Source organism: Aythya ferina (genome assembly GCF_964211825.1).
Source record: "Aythya ferina genome assembly, chromosome: 8".
In the NCBI taxonomy this organism is placed as follows: Eukaryota; Metazoa; Chordata; class Aves; order Anseriformes; family Anatidae; genus Aythya; species Aythya ferina.
In genome coordinates, this window is record NC_140304.1 from 12,869,909 (window position 1) to 12,889,204 (window position 19,296).

Here is a 19,296-nt window from a genome sequence, read left to right on the forward strand (position 1 = left end):
GCAGATGCTACCTCTACAGAAGTGCACATACATAAAATACACATTTGTATCTTAGCTGCATCAAGTTCCTTCAAGTTGAATATATTGGCTAGTATTACCTTTATTTTAAAGCTTTTATAATTGTCTAAAAATACCAGATCTCTCCTGAATAATATCCCTTACAAACTTCAGTTATACTTAATCATACTACTTTATTAATTTGCCTTTAGCTTTTGTAAGGAAACTGATTATTTTATTAATACACCAGCAATTCAAACAGTGACTTTTTGTAGCTTTGATTACTTTTAGATAATGAGTATTGGATGTGCTCAGTCTTCCTACTGACTCTTTTCCTTCAAAACTGTATTAATTCTGCCATAACCCAGAAAGGATCTTCAGAAATTACTTGAGTATATTCTTGTTTTAATAAGCTACTGAGACACACAAGGTCTAAACAATGCTGTTAGGAGATCTGAAAAAGCAAACGTAGTGGCACAGGCTGAAACTGAAAAGCTATCTGAACTGAGCTAGGAATTGGATGGCCGAGGCTGGGGTTGTGTTACCCTGGTTATTTAGCAGCTGTTGGAAATAGCACTGGTGAATGGAGTCCCTTGTCTGGTCAGCAGAGCCAATTACAAGTGTCTGGGTTTAGCCAACAGGAAGTGGAGCAGCAGCCAGTAACTAAGTTTAGTGTGATGGATGTGTTTCTGACTTCATCCATGTGTATTTACGCTGCCCCATACGAAAGTGAATCAGCCCATAGGACCGAGAAGGAGCAAGACAACTAAAGCTCCCTCAGCCAGGGCTTAGCTGAAACTCAGACTGGGGCTCTCCTAACGAGAATCCATATTAAGAGTCTTCCCTGGTGCTGAAGTTAAGACAGCATGCAATATTTGGGCAAGTATTCATGCTCAAGCTGGGATTTTCTCGGATAAAAGGAAACGCTGGTTTATTTTCTAAGGCATATGTATTTCAAGGAGACAAGATCACAAGAGTGTTTTAGTCAAGTGAAGTAAATATTTTAAGACGGAAAACTCTTTTTTGTTTAAGAGAAGAACATGGCTGTGGACAATTGCTTGAACAGCATCTTGGTTGCTGACAATTGAGGTTGACAGCTTTGTGATTTATTTTTAGCTAGAGAATTTTGTTTAAGACAGAAGTACTTCAGGCTGTGTAGCTTTGGCAGTTGCTGCATATTCAGTGTGGGTGGATGGAACTGAGAAGTCGCATCTGTGCTAACAAGCATTTTGGGATTGCATTAAAAAATTAAACTCATGTACTGGAAACTGAAGCTGTATCAGCTCACCTGGGGAGCTCTACCCTCCGAATACCCTCCAGAAGGTAAGTAGTGCTGCCTGTCCAAGGCAAAAATAACTACCTGGGCCTCAAGTTGTGACATCAGCTCAAGTTTGGGCTGTTGGATTGGCACGTTCTTTGACTCTTGAGATTACAAGTCAGTGAGTTAGACTCTACCCTCTCCATCCCAAGTTTTCCCTCTAGCTAGAAAGGCTAAAAATAAATTTCAAAAAGCCAGCTGAGAAATAGATTAATGCGGTCATTGTTCCAGGTGCTGAGTCTAAGGAGAGTTCCCAGTACTGTAGGACTTCTTATTAGAAGTAATTATGTCACTTGGAAAGCAGCTTGGACATTTATGTCATGTTAACTCAAAGGTCTGATCAGTTGTTGCTTTACATCTGCAAAATAAACCTCTCGCCAGCTACACGTTGTTACTGTAGGTATTTCTGGCTTGCTGTGGGGTCAGTTGAACCATGATTCTTTAAGTAGTCTTTTTGCAGAAGAGCTCTTCAAATGTTTGTGCTAACACTGTGTGAATAAATAGCAATTCATTTCTTTTTCTTAGAAGTAGATAATGCCTTGACTTTGATCTGGCCAGTACTACTGACTCCTCAGGAATTCCGTTGGAGTGAAGTATAATCCACATTAAGCAACTTCTCTCCTAAAGTAGTGCTTAAAAAGAAAGCTAAATGACTTGCTGTGAGCTGTCATAATGTTTGGCCATCCCAGCTTTCCTGGAGAAGGACTGCATGACCTAATCCTTACTCTTTATACTGGAGAGGTTTACTGGAACTTACTGCTACTAAAGATATCAAGTAAAATTTTGATTTACATGTATGCAGTTTCCCAGTTACGTTGGCTGGTGCCTCTTCATAGCACCCCTTTCCCTGAAACTATCGTTGTGGCAGTAGTTGTAGTCTACTCTAGGCAGGATTCAGAGGAACAAAGATTGGGACTTCATTGTACTGAATGGAAGGAGGTACGTAATACAGAGCACCTAAAGGTGGGGGTCTCTTCGCTTGTTTCTGGATACCAGCAATTGCAAAGCTAACTGGCTTTACAGGAACTAAACAAACCCTTGGAAGTTCAGGTAACAAGCATTCTGATAAGGTGTCCAGGGTCTGTGAAAGGTTACATGTACAGTGTTTTATTCTAAAATCCCGTTTTGTCTGTCATTTTTAATTGCATTAAAATCTCTCCCACTGCAGGAGAGTGCTTTTATCTGTCGTACTTTTTGGTTTTGCTTCCTCACCCAGAGGCATGCTCAAAAAAAGTCAGATTGGTGCTTTGAGTTGTGTTGCCTGACTGTTCCCAGTTCCAGTGGCCAGGTCCATTGTGCCTTTTTTTCTTTTTTTCCCCCTCAGTTGATGCTAGGTCTAGCTCCCCTGTGATCACATGAGTTCCTCACCTTAAAGCATTTCTAAATGCATATAAAAACCTGCATCATTTTGCTAGCTGTGTTTGTCCCAAAGTCACCTTCCTGCCAGAGTTCCACAAGGACAAGAAATCATCAAGGTAATAAGAGCCAATCTATTGAGTTAGCGTTTGTACTGAAGATGACTGATACTCATCTGCTTTGAAATCACTTAAGCATTTGATAGCATTGCAGTTTTCAGCAGAAGGTTCAGTCCCTTACAGCCTATACAGCTGATGATCTATGAAGAGATTCATGCATCTTGCATGTAGCAAGGAATGGATGAAATTTTTCAATTAATACTTCGGAACTTAAGCTTGATTTATTTCATTCTGGATTCTGTACCAAAGTAACACTTTACCAAGAAGTGGAGAGAAAGTGGGGAAGTTCTACATTAGGTGATTATGGAGGAGAAGAATGGCATACCACGTGTGTCACTAACATCTGAGCAGGGAAACGGGCTGATGGGCACCTTGGGGTGTTTGATAGCATTAATAACAAGTGGAGAGGATAACTGGAACCAGCGAAACAGAGGACAGGCAGTTCTTTCACTCAGCATCTGTGTTTTCTCTTTTAATGGTTAGCTAGACATGACAAGGTCTTGAATTTTTCATAGTGGTATAATTAGCTGAGGTTGATGTCTCTCCTTCCACCAGTTACTTCCATTCAGTGATACCAAATACCCAAACCTTGCCTTCATTGGGATTTTCATATCAAACTAGCCCAAAAGCACTACTGTGTAAGGACCCACCACTTTCACCAAGAAATAACTGCAGGGGAATACCTCATGCAGCACATGTTCAAAGTAAATCTGTTCTTAAGAGGTGAGCTATATGGGGAGTTTTGGGCTTCTCCATATATTTCACTCTTCAGTTATGTATTGATAATTAAGACAAGTCACTACCAGCTTGGTTTGAAACCTGGTGTGAACATGATGCAATTTTGTCTCTCTGAAGTCTCCTCCCATTCTGTCTCTCTCAGCCTGGGACCATAAATAGAAACCTATTCCTTGCCCATCCCAAGCTCTTGGCTCGGAGCTGTATTTCTTGGCTTTATTCAGTGGGTTGTTTACGGTACTTAAACCTTGCACCACTCTGTGGGAGGCCCAAAGACTAACTATGGATCTGTGCTGAGCTCAAGCAAACCACGTTATTAAGAGTCTGGTTGCTTACAGGAGAGGAACACCTAGGAACAGCATTCAGTCAGGCTGCCTGTATTTCACCATAGCCATCTGGGAGCTGTCTGAATCCCTCTAAGCTGTTGTTTTTCATGGCCACACGTATGTCAGCAGAAAGACTAGGTGGTCTGTTGAGGTGAGGCCTCAAGTCTGGTAATAGGGCAAGGAGAGTTCAGAGGTCTGCTTCTGTGCTACCACATTATTAGACAGCAGTGACTTGGCCTGCTCAGCACTGGTTTGCTCCTTAGCATGAGGTATTTTTGGTAGTAGGAAGCACTGAGACTTGGCTACGGTAGCCTTGTTTCTGAAAAACTTGATCCTGTTCCAATCATGTCAGCAAAATAGGAAACCCACTCGCTGCTGTGTTATCAATTTTGTTTCCTCGTTAAGGCAGAAAGCCTCCCACTAACAAGCTGGTTGAAGTTCTTACAGTCTAGTGTGTAAGGTGATGTACATTTGGAGGATTCAGTGGGAAATGCCAGTTACACCAGGAGCCACCAGTTGTTACGTGACAGCCTATTTCCTACACTCTGAGTTGACCAGTGCCTATTCTTTGGTAGTCTTTGAAGCTAGCACATAAAATAAGTCTTTGTGTAAAGTAATAGTGTGGATATTTATATGGATATTTAGTTTGAAAACCCCAAGTGGAAATAGAGTAAAAGATGTGGTACGTACAGGGGTCTTGGTGACCTTATTAAAGTGTCCCTTTGTATTAAAATATATATATATATATGTACACACACACCCACACAGTATTGTTTTTGGTGTAAAATAATACATCAAATTGACACTGTATGTAATAATCAGCATTTACCCTATAACCCTTTCTTTGTCTCTCTTCCTTCTATTGAAAAACCAGTCACTTTGGGCTGCTGCCAGCAGCCCCAGATCCTTTCCAGGGCTGTATTGCTCTTTGCACGTTCTTTTGTTTGATGAAGAAACATTGACAGTGGGTTCATAAATTCAAAATGGAGCAAGTTTTTTTTTTTTTTTTTTTAGAAGCTGCTTGAAAAAGCAGCTACTTCAAAGTAGTGTAGTCAGCAAGATTTCCTTGTACTTAACTTTTCCCCCATTGCTGGAAAAAAAAATAGAGAAATACTTCAAAAGGGATGATTTAAGTGGTACAGGAAGGGTAACCACTCTCAGGAAACAGCTTTGAAGGGCACCACAGGGAATAGTCTGAAGAGCTGTTCTGCTTGAAAGGTTGCTTCTTCCACTGAGGAAGCTGAGCGTACCAGGACGAAGAGCCTGGCTCGTCCACTGACAGCTAAGGGAATAGGAACAGGAAGCTTGTTGTGGTGGATGCAGATGTCAAGGTAACAGCCTACAGGGTAGAATAACTGTCTAGGAAATCAATTGTAGAAGAAATAGCGCTTATCCAGAGGTTAGGAAGCAGCCTGAATTTACTCTGCCTGGGTGCACATGACAGGACCTTACAGACATCCAGGCACTGTGCAGGGACACCCTTGTCCTTCCCACGCCACTGGTGGCACCAGCTGATGGCCATCGGGAGCTCGTTAACAGGCCTGACAGTCACAGGGCACCAACACTCTGAGGGGGGCTAAAGGTAACATGTTCAATGCACTGGTTTGCAAGCTACACTTTTAATCTAACTCAGCTTTACCCTAATCCTTCATTGTTCCAGAGATATCGGTTACTCATCTGATATATTTTAACTAACAAGCAAATTGGTTGTTACCTTGCTTAGTTATTACAGCTAATACTAATTGACATTTGCTGATGCCATTGCAGACCCACCTGGAAAGTTTGTTTGCTGCAAAGCTCATCTCCATTTTTCTCAGGCTATGCTGCCTTTCCCTACAAATTCTACCTATTCTTCGTGTATCAACAGATACACTAAGACTGCTTGAAATACCAGTGTGACTGAAGGCATCCAGAGCACATAAAAGAGAATAGAAAACAAACTGCAAGAGAAAAACAAATGGGGAAAAAGATAGCCTAGAGACTCCTAAGTAAACCTGAGTATTGGGTAGCATGCTGCAAGTTTCACCAACCCTCATTTTGGAGGAGAAGGAGGAAAGGTCACCCAGTTGTCCGAACTTCTGGAAGACAATGGCATGTTCCTGTCCGAAGGTATTTCCTTAGGCTATGTTTTTCCACTTACATTAGGTGATGGTGGAGGCACAAAATTCTTGGTACAGGCCACACAGGGAGAAGTAACTCCTTGTCACCACAGCACATCTGTGGGTTTTTGTTTTTTTTTTGGAATGCCTTTTTCTCATTCACAGCCTTGCACAACACAAACGCTTATAACAAACCCGGTTGCTCGTTTCTTACCTTTAGTCAAAGCTCTGTCCTCCTCACATGCTGTGGCTGCCTTTCTCGCGTAGCAGTGGAGTTTGCAGATTTAGAGATGCTGGTGGGCTGCAACAGCCTCTCTCCCCTTCCCAGAGGCCAAACCACTTGCTTCCCCTTCCCTGCTCCCTTTTATACCCCTCTGCAGCCCACCAGCCTCCCAGGTGTGAGACTGCCATGGTGAGTGCTTATTCTTTAACCCTTCCCCCTCCACATGCTAGGAGGAACCTGGCCTGCTGCAAACCATACAAATGTAGCTAGAAAACCAAGTCTTTTAAAGAATTCATCAAAGAGAGCTTAGGTTTTTGAAAGGTAATTGATGGCATCCTTTCACAGAGCTGACCTGAACACTATTAAATCGTTAAATGTGCAGCTCAGCCTGGGCATACTGTACAGCTCTTGCTTTCGGTTTCTTTCTGAAATCCTAAAATATGTAACAGTTTACTCTTTCATTGCTCATACAGCTCCTAGATTTATATTTTCATTCATGTTGTTTCCTGTTGATTCATAAATAGTGGCATTTATGTGGAGTGGAAAAATGAATCAATCTGGGCGGTCCTCGTAATGGGTGATCTGTTTTGTAATTTGTGCAAAGGAACTTCTCCAAGGAAACGATTTATTTTATTCCAAACACTTTGTTGCCTAACTCTTAGCGGCACAATATTCTGTCTATAGCTCATCTCAAAAGCGTTTCAACTCGCAGCCCGGTCCCCACATCCTTTGTTTGTTCAGCGTTTCGTGGGAAGCTCCACCCTTACTTCCAGCTGGTAACCCAGTAACCCGCAGCTCGATTTCCCTAGTTTTTCCTCACCCGCTCGGCAGCGCTTGCTTTTCCATTGGCCACCAGTGCTGCGAGCACCGATCGCCTGCACGTGGTGGCGTTTGTGCGGGCACTCCGGGACTTCTCGTGTCAGCCTTCTGCCTGCTGTGAGGCGCAGCATGATCGTGGGGACCGTCCTGTTCCAGTCTAGCAGCTATGGCAAAGAGAGCAAGCTGCTCTGCTGCCTTGGCGATGAAGCCTCTGAGCCTGGTGTGTCGAGTTTCACAGGTAGGACACATAGGGATGTCACGCTGTGCCATCCCTTTCCTGCAGTACTCGGCGTGCTTAAAGGAGGACGTGGGGCCTTTCAAGTCTTTGTCTTGTAGTACAAGACTGGGTGCAGGCAGGACTGAGGTTGCCTGCTTTTATCCAGGTTTGAGGATTATTTGAAATACTCTGCTTTTATGAGCAGTTACAGAATCAGTATTTCAGAACAAAAAAAGACTACCAGCACCTGATGTGGTTCTGAAGTTGAAGATTTAGCATTTACTAGACTTGCCCTGCTCTTGAGTTGAAGAGATTGGTAACAGTAGCCTCCGTGGCAGAGGGTGGGAGACAAAACGCCTCTTACGTGTTGGCTGAATAGGAAAAGCGTTCGTGTCTGGAGAGAAGCAATTTGTATTGTGGGAATACAGAAAAGGAAGGAGGTGGGTGAAGCATAACATCCTTGCTTGATCATGCATTTCTTACTTTGCGCTAAATGATGATGTAAGTTTCCAATTGTCTAGGAAATGAAAGTGGTCACATATGATTTATGGTTAGGCTTCCAAAGGAGCTGGTACAGAACAGGACTTCCCAGCTCATTTCCTCACTGGGTGTGAATAGAGCTCACAGACTGTTTGGTTTGAAGGGCATCATTTGTGATATGCTTCGCTTATCTTGGTTTCCTCATTGAGGTCTATGCGATTATCACATTTAACTCTTTCTTATCCTTGCATATTGGATGGTAGAGATCCCACGCTGTATGAGCAGCACAGGTTATTTCTTAATAGCAACCTGCAACAGGTACTCCTGTATCCCGGGAAATGCCCCTTCAGTTGATACTGGTTTACCTTACTGCTACTTAGGCAGCTGAGTCACTCTAAAAATGAGAGTTCGGGAAGTTAGTGAGACATCAACTCTTAAAAGCAGTTGATTTTTAGGTAATGTGATTTCTAGGTAAGCGCTGTAGCTAAGTGATTGAAGCTCCTCATCAAACATTAACTTCTGCAGGCTTTTTCTGTACATGACGTGGGTGTTGAGAACACGTACCAACCTCCCAGGCATTCCCAAGGAAGTGGTGGAAGTCCCACATCTGCTTTGAATCCCGGCTGGCAGTCCAGCACAGCACCACAAATGGTTTCATGTGGGCAGAGCTGCTCGGCGCTGAGCAGCAGGTGCCATTTCTGCCAGTTTTGCCTTGGCTGAAGTGCCTGGTGCTGGGCTGGCCGGGGGATTTGCTGCAGCAGCTTGGGAGCGGGGCTGACATGGCGCTTGCCACTGAGTACACAGCTAAATGCTTAGCTCTGTGCTTCTGTTTAGAGGAGGGTTGGATGTTCCTGAGCTGCTGTGGCTCAAAAAAGAAAAACTATACATTGGTTATGCAATAAAGCACAGAATCACAGAATCACAGAATTTTCTAGGTTGGAAGAGACCTCAAGGTCATCGAGTCCAACCTCCAACCTAACGCTAACAGCCCTCCACTAAACCATATCCCTAAGCTCTACATCTAAACGTCTTTTGAAGACTTCCAGGGATGATGACTCCACCACTTCCCTGGGCAGCCTGTTCCAATGCCTCACAACCCTTTCTGTAAAGAAGTTCTTCCTAACATCTAACCTAAAACTCCCCTGGCTCAACTTAAGCCCATTCCCCCTCGTCCTGTCACCAGGCACGTGGGAGAACAGGCCAACCCCCACCTCTCTACAGCCTCCTTTAAGGTATCTGTAAAGAGCAATAAGGTCACCCCTGAGCCTCCTCTTCTCCAGGCTGAACAAGCCCAGCTCCCTCAGCCGCTCCTCGTAGGACTTGTTCTCCAGGCCCCTCACCAGCTTCGTCGCCCTTCTCTGCACCCGCTCAAGCACCTCAATGTCCTTCTTGTAGCGAGGGGCCCAAAACTGAACACAGTACTCGAGGAGCAAATGCATATATTTTTGGTTAAGGCCTTCGCCGTTTCAGCAAATGTATAATTGAAAGTAGGAAGTTATTCAAACACCATTAAGGTATTCTGGAGCTGAAAGGTCAGGATATTTTTTTTGGAAACACTGCCAGCTTTTGTGTTTGCTGCTTATGGCTAGCAGAGACATAACTCAGCTCTTCTGGATAGCAGACTTGCTGAGTGACTTAGCTTAAGGCACCAAACCCCTCTCTTTTTCTAACACAAGTCATTGGAGGCATGTAAAGAATATCTTATTTAATGAACATGTGTTTGTACTCCCTAAAGAGAGCTGGATTTAGGAACCACTGTTCTTTTCTCTTGCCATTTCATCTGTTCCTGATGCTTAATAACTGCATATGCACACACCCAGCCCTAAAAAAAAAAAAAGGAACAGTAGGTTGGCAGCCACGCTGTGTGTAGGTAGCAGGGCAGGCACTGGTATTTTTTCTCTTCTCCATGAGAGCACCAGTCCTCCTAGACTCTTTGTCTGATAGGTTAGTATGTTGTAAAACTAACTGCAGTTGATAGCTAGCAACAAGAAGCGTGTTTAAGTACTGCATCTGCAGAAACTGAAATTAAAGAAGGGATATTTTGGTAGCTTAGTCTCTGGTCACTTCTGTTCTTGGTAGGAGAACCTTGATAGATGCTACTTTGGCAAGGCTGGGAGGCAAGAGTTCAGAAATTGCACGATGAGCGGGTTACGCCAGCAGTATAACCCCGAGTGATTACCAGAAATGCAGTCAAAAGCCACTTAGCGATGTGTTTAAGAACAAGCCAGAACAAACCTCAGCCATCTCCTTTCTCACGTACATATAATATAGCTTAAAAAAATTGAACGTGGACTCTGGGAAACACCCTTGACGTTATAGTTTTCCAGGCTTGAGCTCTGTCACGCGCACAGATTTGGCCTGTGTTTGCCTATTGCTTGGCTTAGGCCTCTTCCTGTTTTGTGTCTCACCGACTTCCCAGTTTTCCTCTCCTGCGTTGCATTTGGGCTCTTTGTTCTCTTACGGTGCCTTACAGACTAGTTATCGCTCACAAATGTAGATCTCATGAGAACGTGTGTGTAGGGGCTGTAGTTACATGCACATGTCCTCCTGTAGTGGTCTGCTTAAAAACATCCTGTGCCTGACTTCCCAGACCCACAGAAATGGGCCAAGCCTGTTTGTAATATGGTTTCAAACCCAAGTTCAACAAGAGGCTGTGGGGCAGGAACGTATGTCAGTTGTGCCTTCAGAGGAAATAGTTATTACTTCGTTACCCTTTCATGTTTTTGCCCCCTTGAGCACCCCACATGTACGAAACTACATCTTGGCTCTTCCTTGTGTCCTAACATTGAAATTGAATGGGCTACATGTTCCTGGAAAATCCCACTATGAATTAGAAAGCCAATGATGGTCTTGACGCTTTCTTTTTTTTTTTTTTTTTTTAACTACAGTACAACCAGTAAGTTTTGCTTTTTACTTTAGTTCTTTACAAAACCTTGTATATTTGGATTACTTTTCATCCTCACAGGAACTTTTTTTTTTTTTTTTTTTACTTTTGTCTGTAAAACACGTTCAAGACTGATTCTTCTTCCCACTCCCTTCTTACTAACAAGTATGCATCCATTTTAATTTGAAACAGAAAAACAGAATTGCCTTGGAACACTGTTGCTAAATGCTTAGCATCATCCTCAGTACTTTCTGCCCTGTCTGCTTTCCACCTTCTTATTTGCATAGTCTTGAAATGTATCACAAATCACTGTCATTCCTACTCATACTGAATCAGTTACTATTGCATATTATGTGTCATAATTCAGTCTGCCTTACCTCTATTTCTAATGTTGCTTTCAAATCCAAGCCACAGAAACAACAAAGATGACAAACACGACATTTCTGTCTTGAAAAGGATTCCTTCACTACTTCACATCGAAAAAGCACTTTTAATTTCTCCTCCATTGTTCTGTCTGTGAATACCTAAAAGCTTTTAATTACATGTGTATGTAATTAAAATAATAGAATAAATATTTAGTATAAACATTTTGTACGCAGCTTGCTATTTACTATCTATGAAGCTAATCATCTTCTCTAGTCTCCTTTTAGCACTAACCTCTGATCTAAGACGTGCACGCGTTGTGCTCCCTTTCCATAAAGGGCTTATTGTGCAGTAGGAGCTTTGCTCTGCTGCACACTGGGTTTTGATTTACTTACAGTTGCACACAAAGTAATTTCCTCTTTTGTCCTTTCTTCAGAGGCCCTGCACCGCCCCTATGGTTGCGATGTTGAACCCCAGGCACTGAACGAAGCCATCAGGTGGAGCTCCAAGGAGAACCTGCTTGGAGCCACTGAGAGCGATCCCAACCTCTTTGTTGCACTTTATGATTTTGTAGCAAGCGGTGACAACACGCTCAGTATCACCAAAGGTAAGGCTCGAATCACACGGCAGCTACTAGGCTGTAAACTTAGCAAGAGAAAATAGAAAGCAGAATTCCTCTTCTGTTGTTCCGTTTAACAGAACGAGTGCAGCTAGAGAAGGTTGCTCTCTAAACTGATGGATTAAAAGCACGCTCCCTCTCTCACTTGTGTTGGAGCGACACCTGTTGGGCAGTTCTAGTACAGATACAGCTTCGTATAATACCAATCTATCGCAGCTACATCCAGGCTCCCCAGATCACTAGTCACATGAGACACCTATTTTGGGAAAACCTTTACATTACTGGCAAAAATAGAATTCAGCACTTTCAGTTGGAGCAAAATCAAGAATTAAGAATGGCACAGAGATTTTCTGTTTCTGTTCAGTATGTATATAAGAATATGCCCTGCTGCACAACTGGTAAAAAATGAAATGCCATTTTTATATCTGTATTTATATAAATTATTTATTAAATGCCATTAAGATGGACACAAACCTCATCCCTCCAAAAAAAAAACAAACAGCTTTCTAGTCCAGAAACATGGACTGCAGGAAGGTTTTTGAGTTGATCATTCACACTGTAGTACTAATTTAGGAACAGTGCATAAGGAGTTCTGTCTGAAACTTTACATTATAAACCCTTTATATATAGCAATTTAGTTACAAAATCATTGCTGCAGACTTTTATTTGTTAGCTACAAACCCAGGCTTAGAGAGACATTCCCTGTCAGCCCACTCGATGAGACCCAGTAGATTGTATCGTGCTTACTCTGCTTTTTTCCTTCTGCTCATAGGTGAGAAGTTGCGAGTCCTGGGTTACAACCAGAACGGTGAATGGAGCGAGGTACGTTCGAAGAATGGGCAGGGCTGGGTACCAAGCAACTACATCACACCAGTGAACAGCCTGGAAAAACATTCATGGTACCATGGGCCGGTGTCACGCAGTGCAGCAGAGTATCTGCTGAGCAGTCTCATCAACGGCAGCTTCCTGGTTCGTGAAAGCGAGAGCAGCCCCGGGCAGCTATCCATCTCGCTCAGGTACGAGGGACGCGTTTACCACTACAGGATCAATACCACCTCAGATGGAAAGGTAAGGATTTCTGGACAATGCTGTGCGGAAAGGAAATAAAAATATTAAGAGGTGGTGCAGAATCGCAAGTTGCAGGCTGTTAGTTAAAGAAGGAGTGTGTGTGAGAAAGGCCCGCTGGCTTATTAGTATAAAAAAAAGAACCTTCTATGCCAAGAGGTTGGTTGTAACACCGAATACCACTTTGGAAGGACTGCAAACTGCACTTTTCTGGCTGAAATAGCAGCTGGGGAGCAAAGCGGTTGTGTTTTTGTTTTGATGTGGTGATACCTTTCTACTGGTCTTCTTAGAACAAGCAGAGTTTTGGTGAGTCAGCAGTTTTAACCCTGATCAAATGGCAGTATTCTGTGCTGAGAGATGTAGAAACTGGACTCAGGTGTGGCTACAAGAATTCTGGTTTCTAGTCCTGTAAAACACAAAGCAGGAGTCAGCAGTGCTCTAGCCTCCCTTATATTTTGTTTCCTTCTGCAAGTAAAAGTCCTGCGGAGGGAGATACATTTTCCCAAACAAACTGAGAACAAATATTCTAAAATCTGGCTCTATTACTTTGTTTTTAACCTGTGAGAATGTCTTTACTGTACCTGTTTTCCAGTGTTACTGGAAGTTCTCAGCTGTCTTCAACTAAATAGATTCCTGGACCTTTCTTAACAGGTTTATGTGACAGCAGAGAGCCGTTTCAGCACACTAGCTGAGCTAGTGCACCATCACTCAACAGTAGCTGATGGCCTGGTGACAACTTTGCATTACCCAGCACCTAAGTGCAATAAGCCCACTGTCTATGGAGTGTCCCCCATCCACGACAAGTGGGAGATGGAGCGGACTGACATCACCATGAAGCACAAACTTGGGGGTGGGCAGTATGGCGAGGTGTACGTTGGTGTCTGGAAGAGATACAATCTCACGGTTGCTGTGAAGACATTAAAGGTGAGTTTTCAGATTGTTGTGCACTGTTCATTTAGTAACCTCTTATGATAAGGAGGTTGTCGCATTCTCAATTATACCACCTAATGATACAAATATATGAAAATGGAGTGTACTGGTCTGCATAAATTCCATACTTGAGGGTTGCTCAAGCTAAGTTAGCTTGTCAAACTTGCAGCAATGCATGTGGCTTAAAAGCAATTTGGAATTTGGTCCAGCAAGTGCCTGCAGGAACTGCATGGCCAAGTCAGATCTGTAGAAATGGTTACCCACATGTCCACTTCCCTTCCCTCAGAAGAGCTGTGGAAGCTGGTGGTGGAAGTATGTTGTACCTCTCCCTTACTTCTGGAAAAAATCAGCATCTCCATTTATATTAATTTTCAAAGTCTTCTGTTTGTTTGAACATCACCATTGTTGAATGTTAACCTTCTAGGTACCCCCTAAGTAAGGGAGATTGCAAGCTTAATTTTTATAGCTAGACAGGCAAACTAAGTCAGTGACTCCTAGAGTCATCCCCTTATTAGCCACAGCTGCTTTGGTAGCCCCAGTGGCTACCTGCTAGGTAGAGTCTAACACTTTCTGGGTAGTGCAGATTTCTCATTTGACCATGCTGCAGGCTAGCTTTTCAGGGGTGTTAAAGACCCTTTTTTGCTTTTGTAAAAGGCAAAACAGCAGAACAGAGATAAGAATTATTTATATTCAGCTAAAATATGTAGTGTTAAGCAGACCTTGGTCATGAAGATTAATCTTCCCTTTTCTATTCGTCTAGGAAGATACCATGGAGGTGGAAGAGTTCTTGAAAGAAGCTGCTGTGATGAAGGAAATCAAGCACCCAAATCTAGTGCAGTTATTAGGTTAGTGAAATACCTTGGTCTTTATATTCTTACTCAGACTTCTGCCAAAATGAAATTCCTCTCCTTTAAAAGGAGTGGCAGACTTTATGTATTTATATAACTTTTTGAATGAAGTCAGGTTATGAGGTGATATTTTTATAGCTTACTCCTTTGTGTAGTATTGAGACACTAATTTTAAATAAATCATCAAATATGGTCACTTACATTAGTAAGCAACTTTGCTGCTGATGCATGACTGTGCATTATATAAAGTTTGCAGTATCAGTCTCCTGTCAGATTGTACCCTTGCCTTTAGCCATTCTCCAGGATTCAGAAATCAGTGAAATTAGATTTTTTTTTCTACTTAGTTAACTAAGATTTATAAAATTATTTTCCATTAGTTATTTTTCTGATAGAACAGAACAAGAAAACCAAAAGTTAAAAAAAAATACAATAGAAATACAACAAATACTGTTCTTTGTAATTCTCAACTCAGAGACATTTATAGAAAAAGCTGCAGTGAGTAGAAGCAATCAATCTGTAACTGAACAGAAGACAGCCAGATCACTACTGCTGCAAGGGACCATCGTGTTACCACCAAATAAGTACATGAGATCAAGGCAGTGGAGACGCAAGTCAGATCAAACAGCACATGAGTGGAAGAAAGCTGCAGGCTTTTCAGTTTGGCTGTGCCCTGTTTATCTCACTGGCACATGCATGATACGATGATCACTAATACATAGTCTGCATAGCTGTTAATTCTACGTGTACAAAGATTATTAAGGGGACACATTAAACCGTCACTAGTGTTTGGTTCCGTCTGGACTTTTGCTGCTTTCAGGAGCAAAGCTGTCAAGCCAAGCCTAGGATAAAAGGAGAAATGTGAAGAATGTGAAGGATTTTAATAATGTCACCTATTCTATGCCCATTTAAAAAAAAAAAAAAAAAAGGACACAGATGAAGCGTCTGCCTAGCCCTGTCTGGTTCCAGCAGTAGACACGAAAAAGATTGCTCATCAGAGATGCATTTTTGCTCTTTCTGATATGCAGTGTAGTCATGTTTTACTACTGAATGTGGATAACAGTATCAGCAGGAATCCAGCAGTGCTGCAGTGGGAGTTCACAGATTTGACATGAGTATCCTGTTGCCCTCCTCCTCCACTAATACATACTTTGTACATGATTGCAATGACTGTAGCAAGGAGTCATCTGAGGAATGTGTGAGAATGCTGCTTCAGGAGCAGGTCCCACCGTGCTGATGGCTTACCCAGCTAGCACACATGGGAGTGCTTCACATTCCTCTGTAGTGACATTTCAGTCTGGAAAGCTAGCCAGTTGACAGGTACCCACTTCCACTTGGCCACTCTTTAGCTTTAAGAAAGAGGAGGGGGGAAGAAAAGCAAATCATAGGTCTTCAAAATAACTCCAATTTCATTCTGTAACCCTCCAAACAACAGTGTGTGGTAATATTCAATATATATATATATGGTATACATCCTTTATGTACAGTATATAGGAGTAGTGGTGCTTTAACGGGCATGTTTCTCACTATCCAGAAAGTAGATAGCCAGATAAATTCAGTGCTTCTTTCTACTTTAAGTTGGGCTGCATCAATCCAAGTCTTGTAGATGAAAGTCTTTGATTTCCAGAGAAACAATCCTTGGTCCAAAATGCAACGAATGGGTATAACATCAGGACCACCGCTAAGGTAGGGAAGCAATGGCAGCTTCATTCACATGCCCCTTTCTCCTCACTGCCAGGTGTGTGTACCCTGGAGCCACCCTTTTACATTGTGACAGAATACATGCCATATGGGAACCTACTAGACTATTTACGGGAATGCAACCGGGAGGAAGTGAGTGCTGTTGTGTTACTCTATATGGCCACTCAGATCTCCTCTGCTATGGAGTACCTGGAGAAGAAGAACTTCATTCACAGGTGGGTGAAATCACATTAAGCTGGTACAAACTCAGATTGTAATGGTGGACAGGCCACCACCGTGAGGGCCTGGGAATTCTTGCTTTTGGGGAGATTTTTTGCAGAGTTATGTTTTACAGTAGGTCATGTGTTGGCTGTTTTGGTTTTAATGTTGTCTTGCGGTATCTCCTCCCCATGGTTTTCAATCTTGTGCGCATGTGCCTGATGGCTGTGAAAGTTGGTGGTGTCCTGTTCCAATAACCCCGCTCTGGGCAAGACCCTGCCAACCTATCCAGTTGGATGAAGCAGTGCCATGAAGCTGGTACCAGTGTGATGAGCTGCTGCTCTCAGCCTGATCTTCAGAAACATAAACCTCTCATTGTAGCAGCTATCGTTACTGGTAATTTACTGGAAAGAGCCCTAATCCCAGCTTCCAGCTCCTAGGAATACATGCACTCAGTGCCTGACACTGTTTAGAACAGAGCTCACGTTGTCTTTACCTGCTGTGTAAAGGGAGTGCTTCCTCCTGCAGGAGCAGGGGGCAGGCTGTGCTAGTACAGGACTGTATTCAAAAGCCCTGTTCTTGTTCCAGTAAAGGAGTGTGCTTCTTTTCTTTATACAGGGACTTGGCAGCACGGAACTGCTTAGTTGGAGAAAATCATGTGGTGAAGGTGGCCGACTTTGGCTTAAGTCGACTTATGACTGGAGATACATATACAGCTCATGCTGGAGCCAAGTTCCCAATCAAGTGGACTGCTCCTGAGAGCTTGGCCTATAACACCTTCTCAATCAAATCAGATGTGTGGGGTAAGAAAACTCAACTTCAATGTTTCTTTTTTTTTTTTTTCTTTGCTAGCCTAAAGAGTAAATTGTGTTCTGGCCTGGGCAAAAACACATGGGGAGGCGCACGCCAGGCCACAGCTTCACAAATCAATAGGGTTTTTAGTGTGTGCTGTCTTCACCTAGGCTGACCTGAAGCATCTGCATCAAAGAGATTCTGCCTCAAACTGCAGTAAAGGCCAAAATATAACAAGCAACATAGGAGGTGGGCAGTCTTATGACCAGGAATTTTGTTTTCCTCCTTTTGCAGCCTTTGGGGTGCTGTTATGGGAAATTGCTACCTATGGGATGTCACCGTACCCAGGCATTGACCTCTCTCAGGTGTATGATCTGCTGGAAAAGGGCTATCGGATGGAACAACCGGAGGGGTGCCCTCCAAAGGTTTACGAATTGATGAGGGCATGTGAGTATCTTCTTCCAGTTTGGGGAACAAAGCCTGGGAGGGATGGGTGAAATCTGTGGTTAACTCTAAATCCTTGCTTATGTGCCATTTTGTTAGCTAACATGGAAAAGTCCCTGTCACCTGACACGTACCTGGTCACTGATGTAAAATGAGTCTGGTCTCCAAGGAACAAGAACTCTCAAAAACTGTCATCTCTGATTACAGCTGGATAGCATTTTGTGGCAAATTGTACTGTCCTTTTGTGAGCAGGACTCTTACAATGGAATCCCCAAAAAAGAAAGAAATTGAGTTCTCCGCAAACATAACAGCTCTGCAGGAGACAAGGAGTTGACATGGTTGCACAAAATACATCCTCCAAGTGTGTTGCTTAGTATTTGCCACAAAAAGCTCTCTGATGCTGCATAACAAATGTAAACTGTATTAATAAAAGAATAAAAAATCATCTCCTACCTGCTGCAGGCAGTGAGCCTTAATCTGCGCTCTCCCACTGCAGGTTGGAAGTGGAACCCGCCTGACCGACCTTCCTTTGCTGAGACCCACCAGGCCTTTGAAACCATGTTCCACGACTCGAGCATCTCGGAGGGTGAGAGCCCCTGTTGCTTGGTTTCTGAAACAGGAGAAGAGTTTAATCCCCTGGAGCGCTCTTACGCACAGGCTCTTAATGCTCATCTCCTAGCTCTGGAGGCTGCAGTGAGGCTTCATCCCTTACTTCCTTTGTTATCCATAAGTCTGTCAATACATGCTCTTACATTCTGCAGAAATACTGAATAACATTTAGACACTTCAATACAGAGACAGCATATTAATTAATTTGAGCAGCCAGATAACACAGTTCATTTAAGGAATATTGTCTCTTCTATTAGAGGAAGCCTCTTATTTCCCAGACTAGAGAGAAAGGAATAGTGAGTGAGAGAAAAAGGTGCATGCATATCACAGTCTATTTTTGACTGCAGAATTTAGGTCATGCAGTAGTATTCTACCAGCTTTCATTTTTAAAAAAAATAAATCTGCCTTAACCTCTGCATTTTCTACCTAGCTACTTTTAGCAGTGAATCTGCAATGAAACTTTCAAATCTAGTCAACTAGGAGATAAATATAAGTGAGAAGTGTGATAGTAAGCAGCAGACAAGCACAACTGTCTGAACAGCTCAAATTTGAAATTAAATATGAAGCCCATCCATCCACTGCCTTGCTACCAAAAAACACAAGGGGAAATTCTACCAGGGAGGATCTATAATAGGCACATGAAGTGGCCTACACAAATGATAACCTGGGGGTGGCCAGGAGGTGTCTTTTTTTTTTTTTTTTAATCACATACCTTGTGTTAATGTTGGGAAGGAAACATGCAGTCTTCACTTCCAATAGGCAGGTGCAGTGCTTTGTTTCTGACAAAGCAGCTTAGGTCCAGATGCAGAGAGGACTCAACCTGGAGGGGATCAACACCAGGCACCTTAATTAGAAACAGAAGTAAATGTATCCAGCATGACCTTTAGCTCTTGGGCCACCTTAACCCAGCATATAGGTCATACAGATCCTACCACCATTTCTGGCTGAATTTATAAAGATGGGAGTTTGAAGTCATTATGTAAAACATCACTTACCCTAAACACCTCTGGACTGGAATAAAAAACTAAGTTTATAAACTGCTTCTTCTCTCAGCCATGTATCTCTTCGTGCTGCTCTGGGTCTGCAGTAAAGACCCGTATTTGCTTTTCCTCCTCTTCTGCTGGTCTTTGTTCCAACGATTCTGCTTGCTTTTTCCC

At 42.8% G+C, this 19,296-nt stretch overlaps 1 protein-coding gene and 1 long non-coding RNA gene across 3 annotated transcripts in view; one reads left to right on the forward strand and one right to left on the reverse strand.

The window, feature by feature from the left end:
* Positions 1-19,296, forward strand: part of ABL2 (ABL proto-oncogene 2, non-receptor tyrosine kinase) — a 42,203-nt gene that overhangs the window by 19,697 nt on the left and 3,210 nt on the right. The window contains exons 1-9 of one of the 2 annotated variants that reach the window (XM_084527250.1): positions 7,054-7,230; positions 11,373-11,543; positions 12,328-12,623; positions 13,272-13,544; positions 14,311-14,395; positions 16,134-16,311; positions 16,913-17,097; positions 17,381-17,533; positions 18,027-18,116. In XM_084527250.1, the coding sequence (XP_084383376.1) occupies positions 7,122-7,230; positions 11,373-11,543; positions 12,328-12,623; positions 13,272-13,544; positions 14,311-14,395; positions 16,134-16,311; positions 16,913-17,097; positions 17,381-17,533; positions 18,027-18,116 (1,540 nt within the window). In that variant the 5' untranslated portion in view covers positions 7,054-7,121. Of the gene's footprint in view, positions 1-7,053; positions 7,231-11,372; positions 11,544-12,327; positions 12,624-13,271; positions 13,545-14,310; positions 14,396-16,133; positions 16,312-16,912; positions 17,098-17,380; positions 17,534-18,026; positions 18,117-19,296 lie in introns of those variants that run through there. The other variant, XM_084527249.1, reaches the window with a different exon arrangement.
* On the reverse strand, positions 12,506-19,295 carry LOC311440397. The gene is made up of 5 exons (XR_014695384.1): positions 19,135-19,295; positions 18,852-18,959; positions 17,984-18,140; positions 12,891-13,026; positions 12,506-12,643 (listed from the first exon to the last, which is right to left on the reverse strand). It is a non-coding gene; the product is annotated as an uncharacterized lncRNA (long non-coding RNA).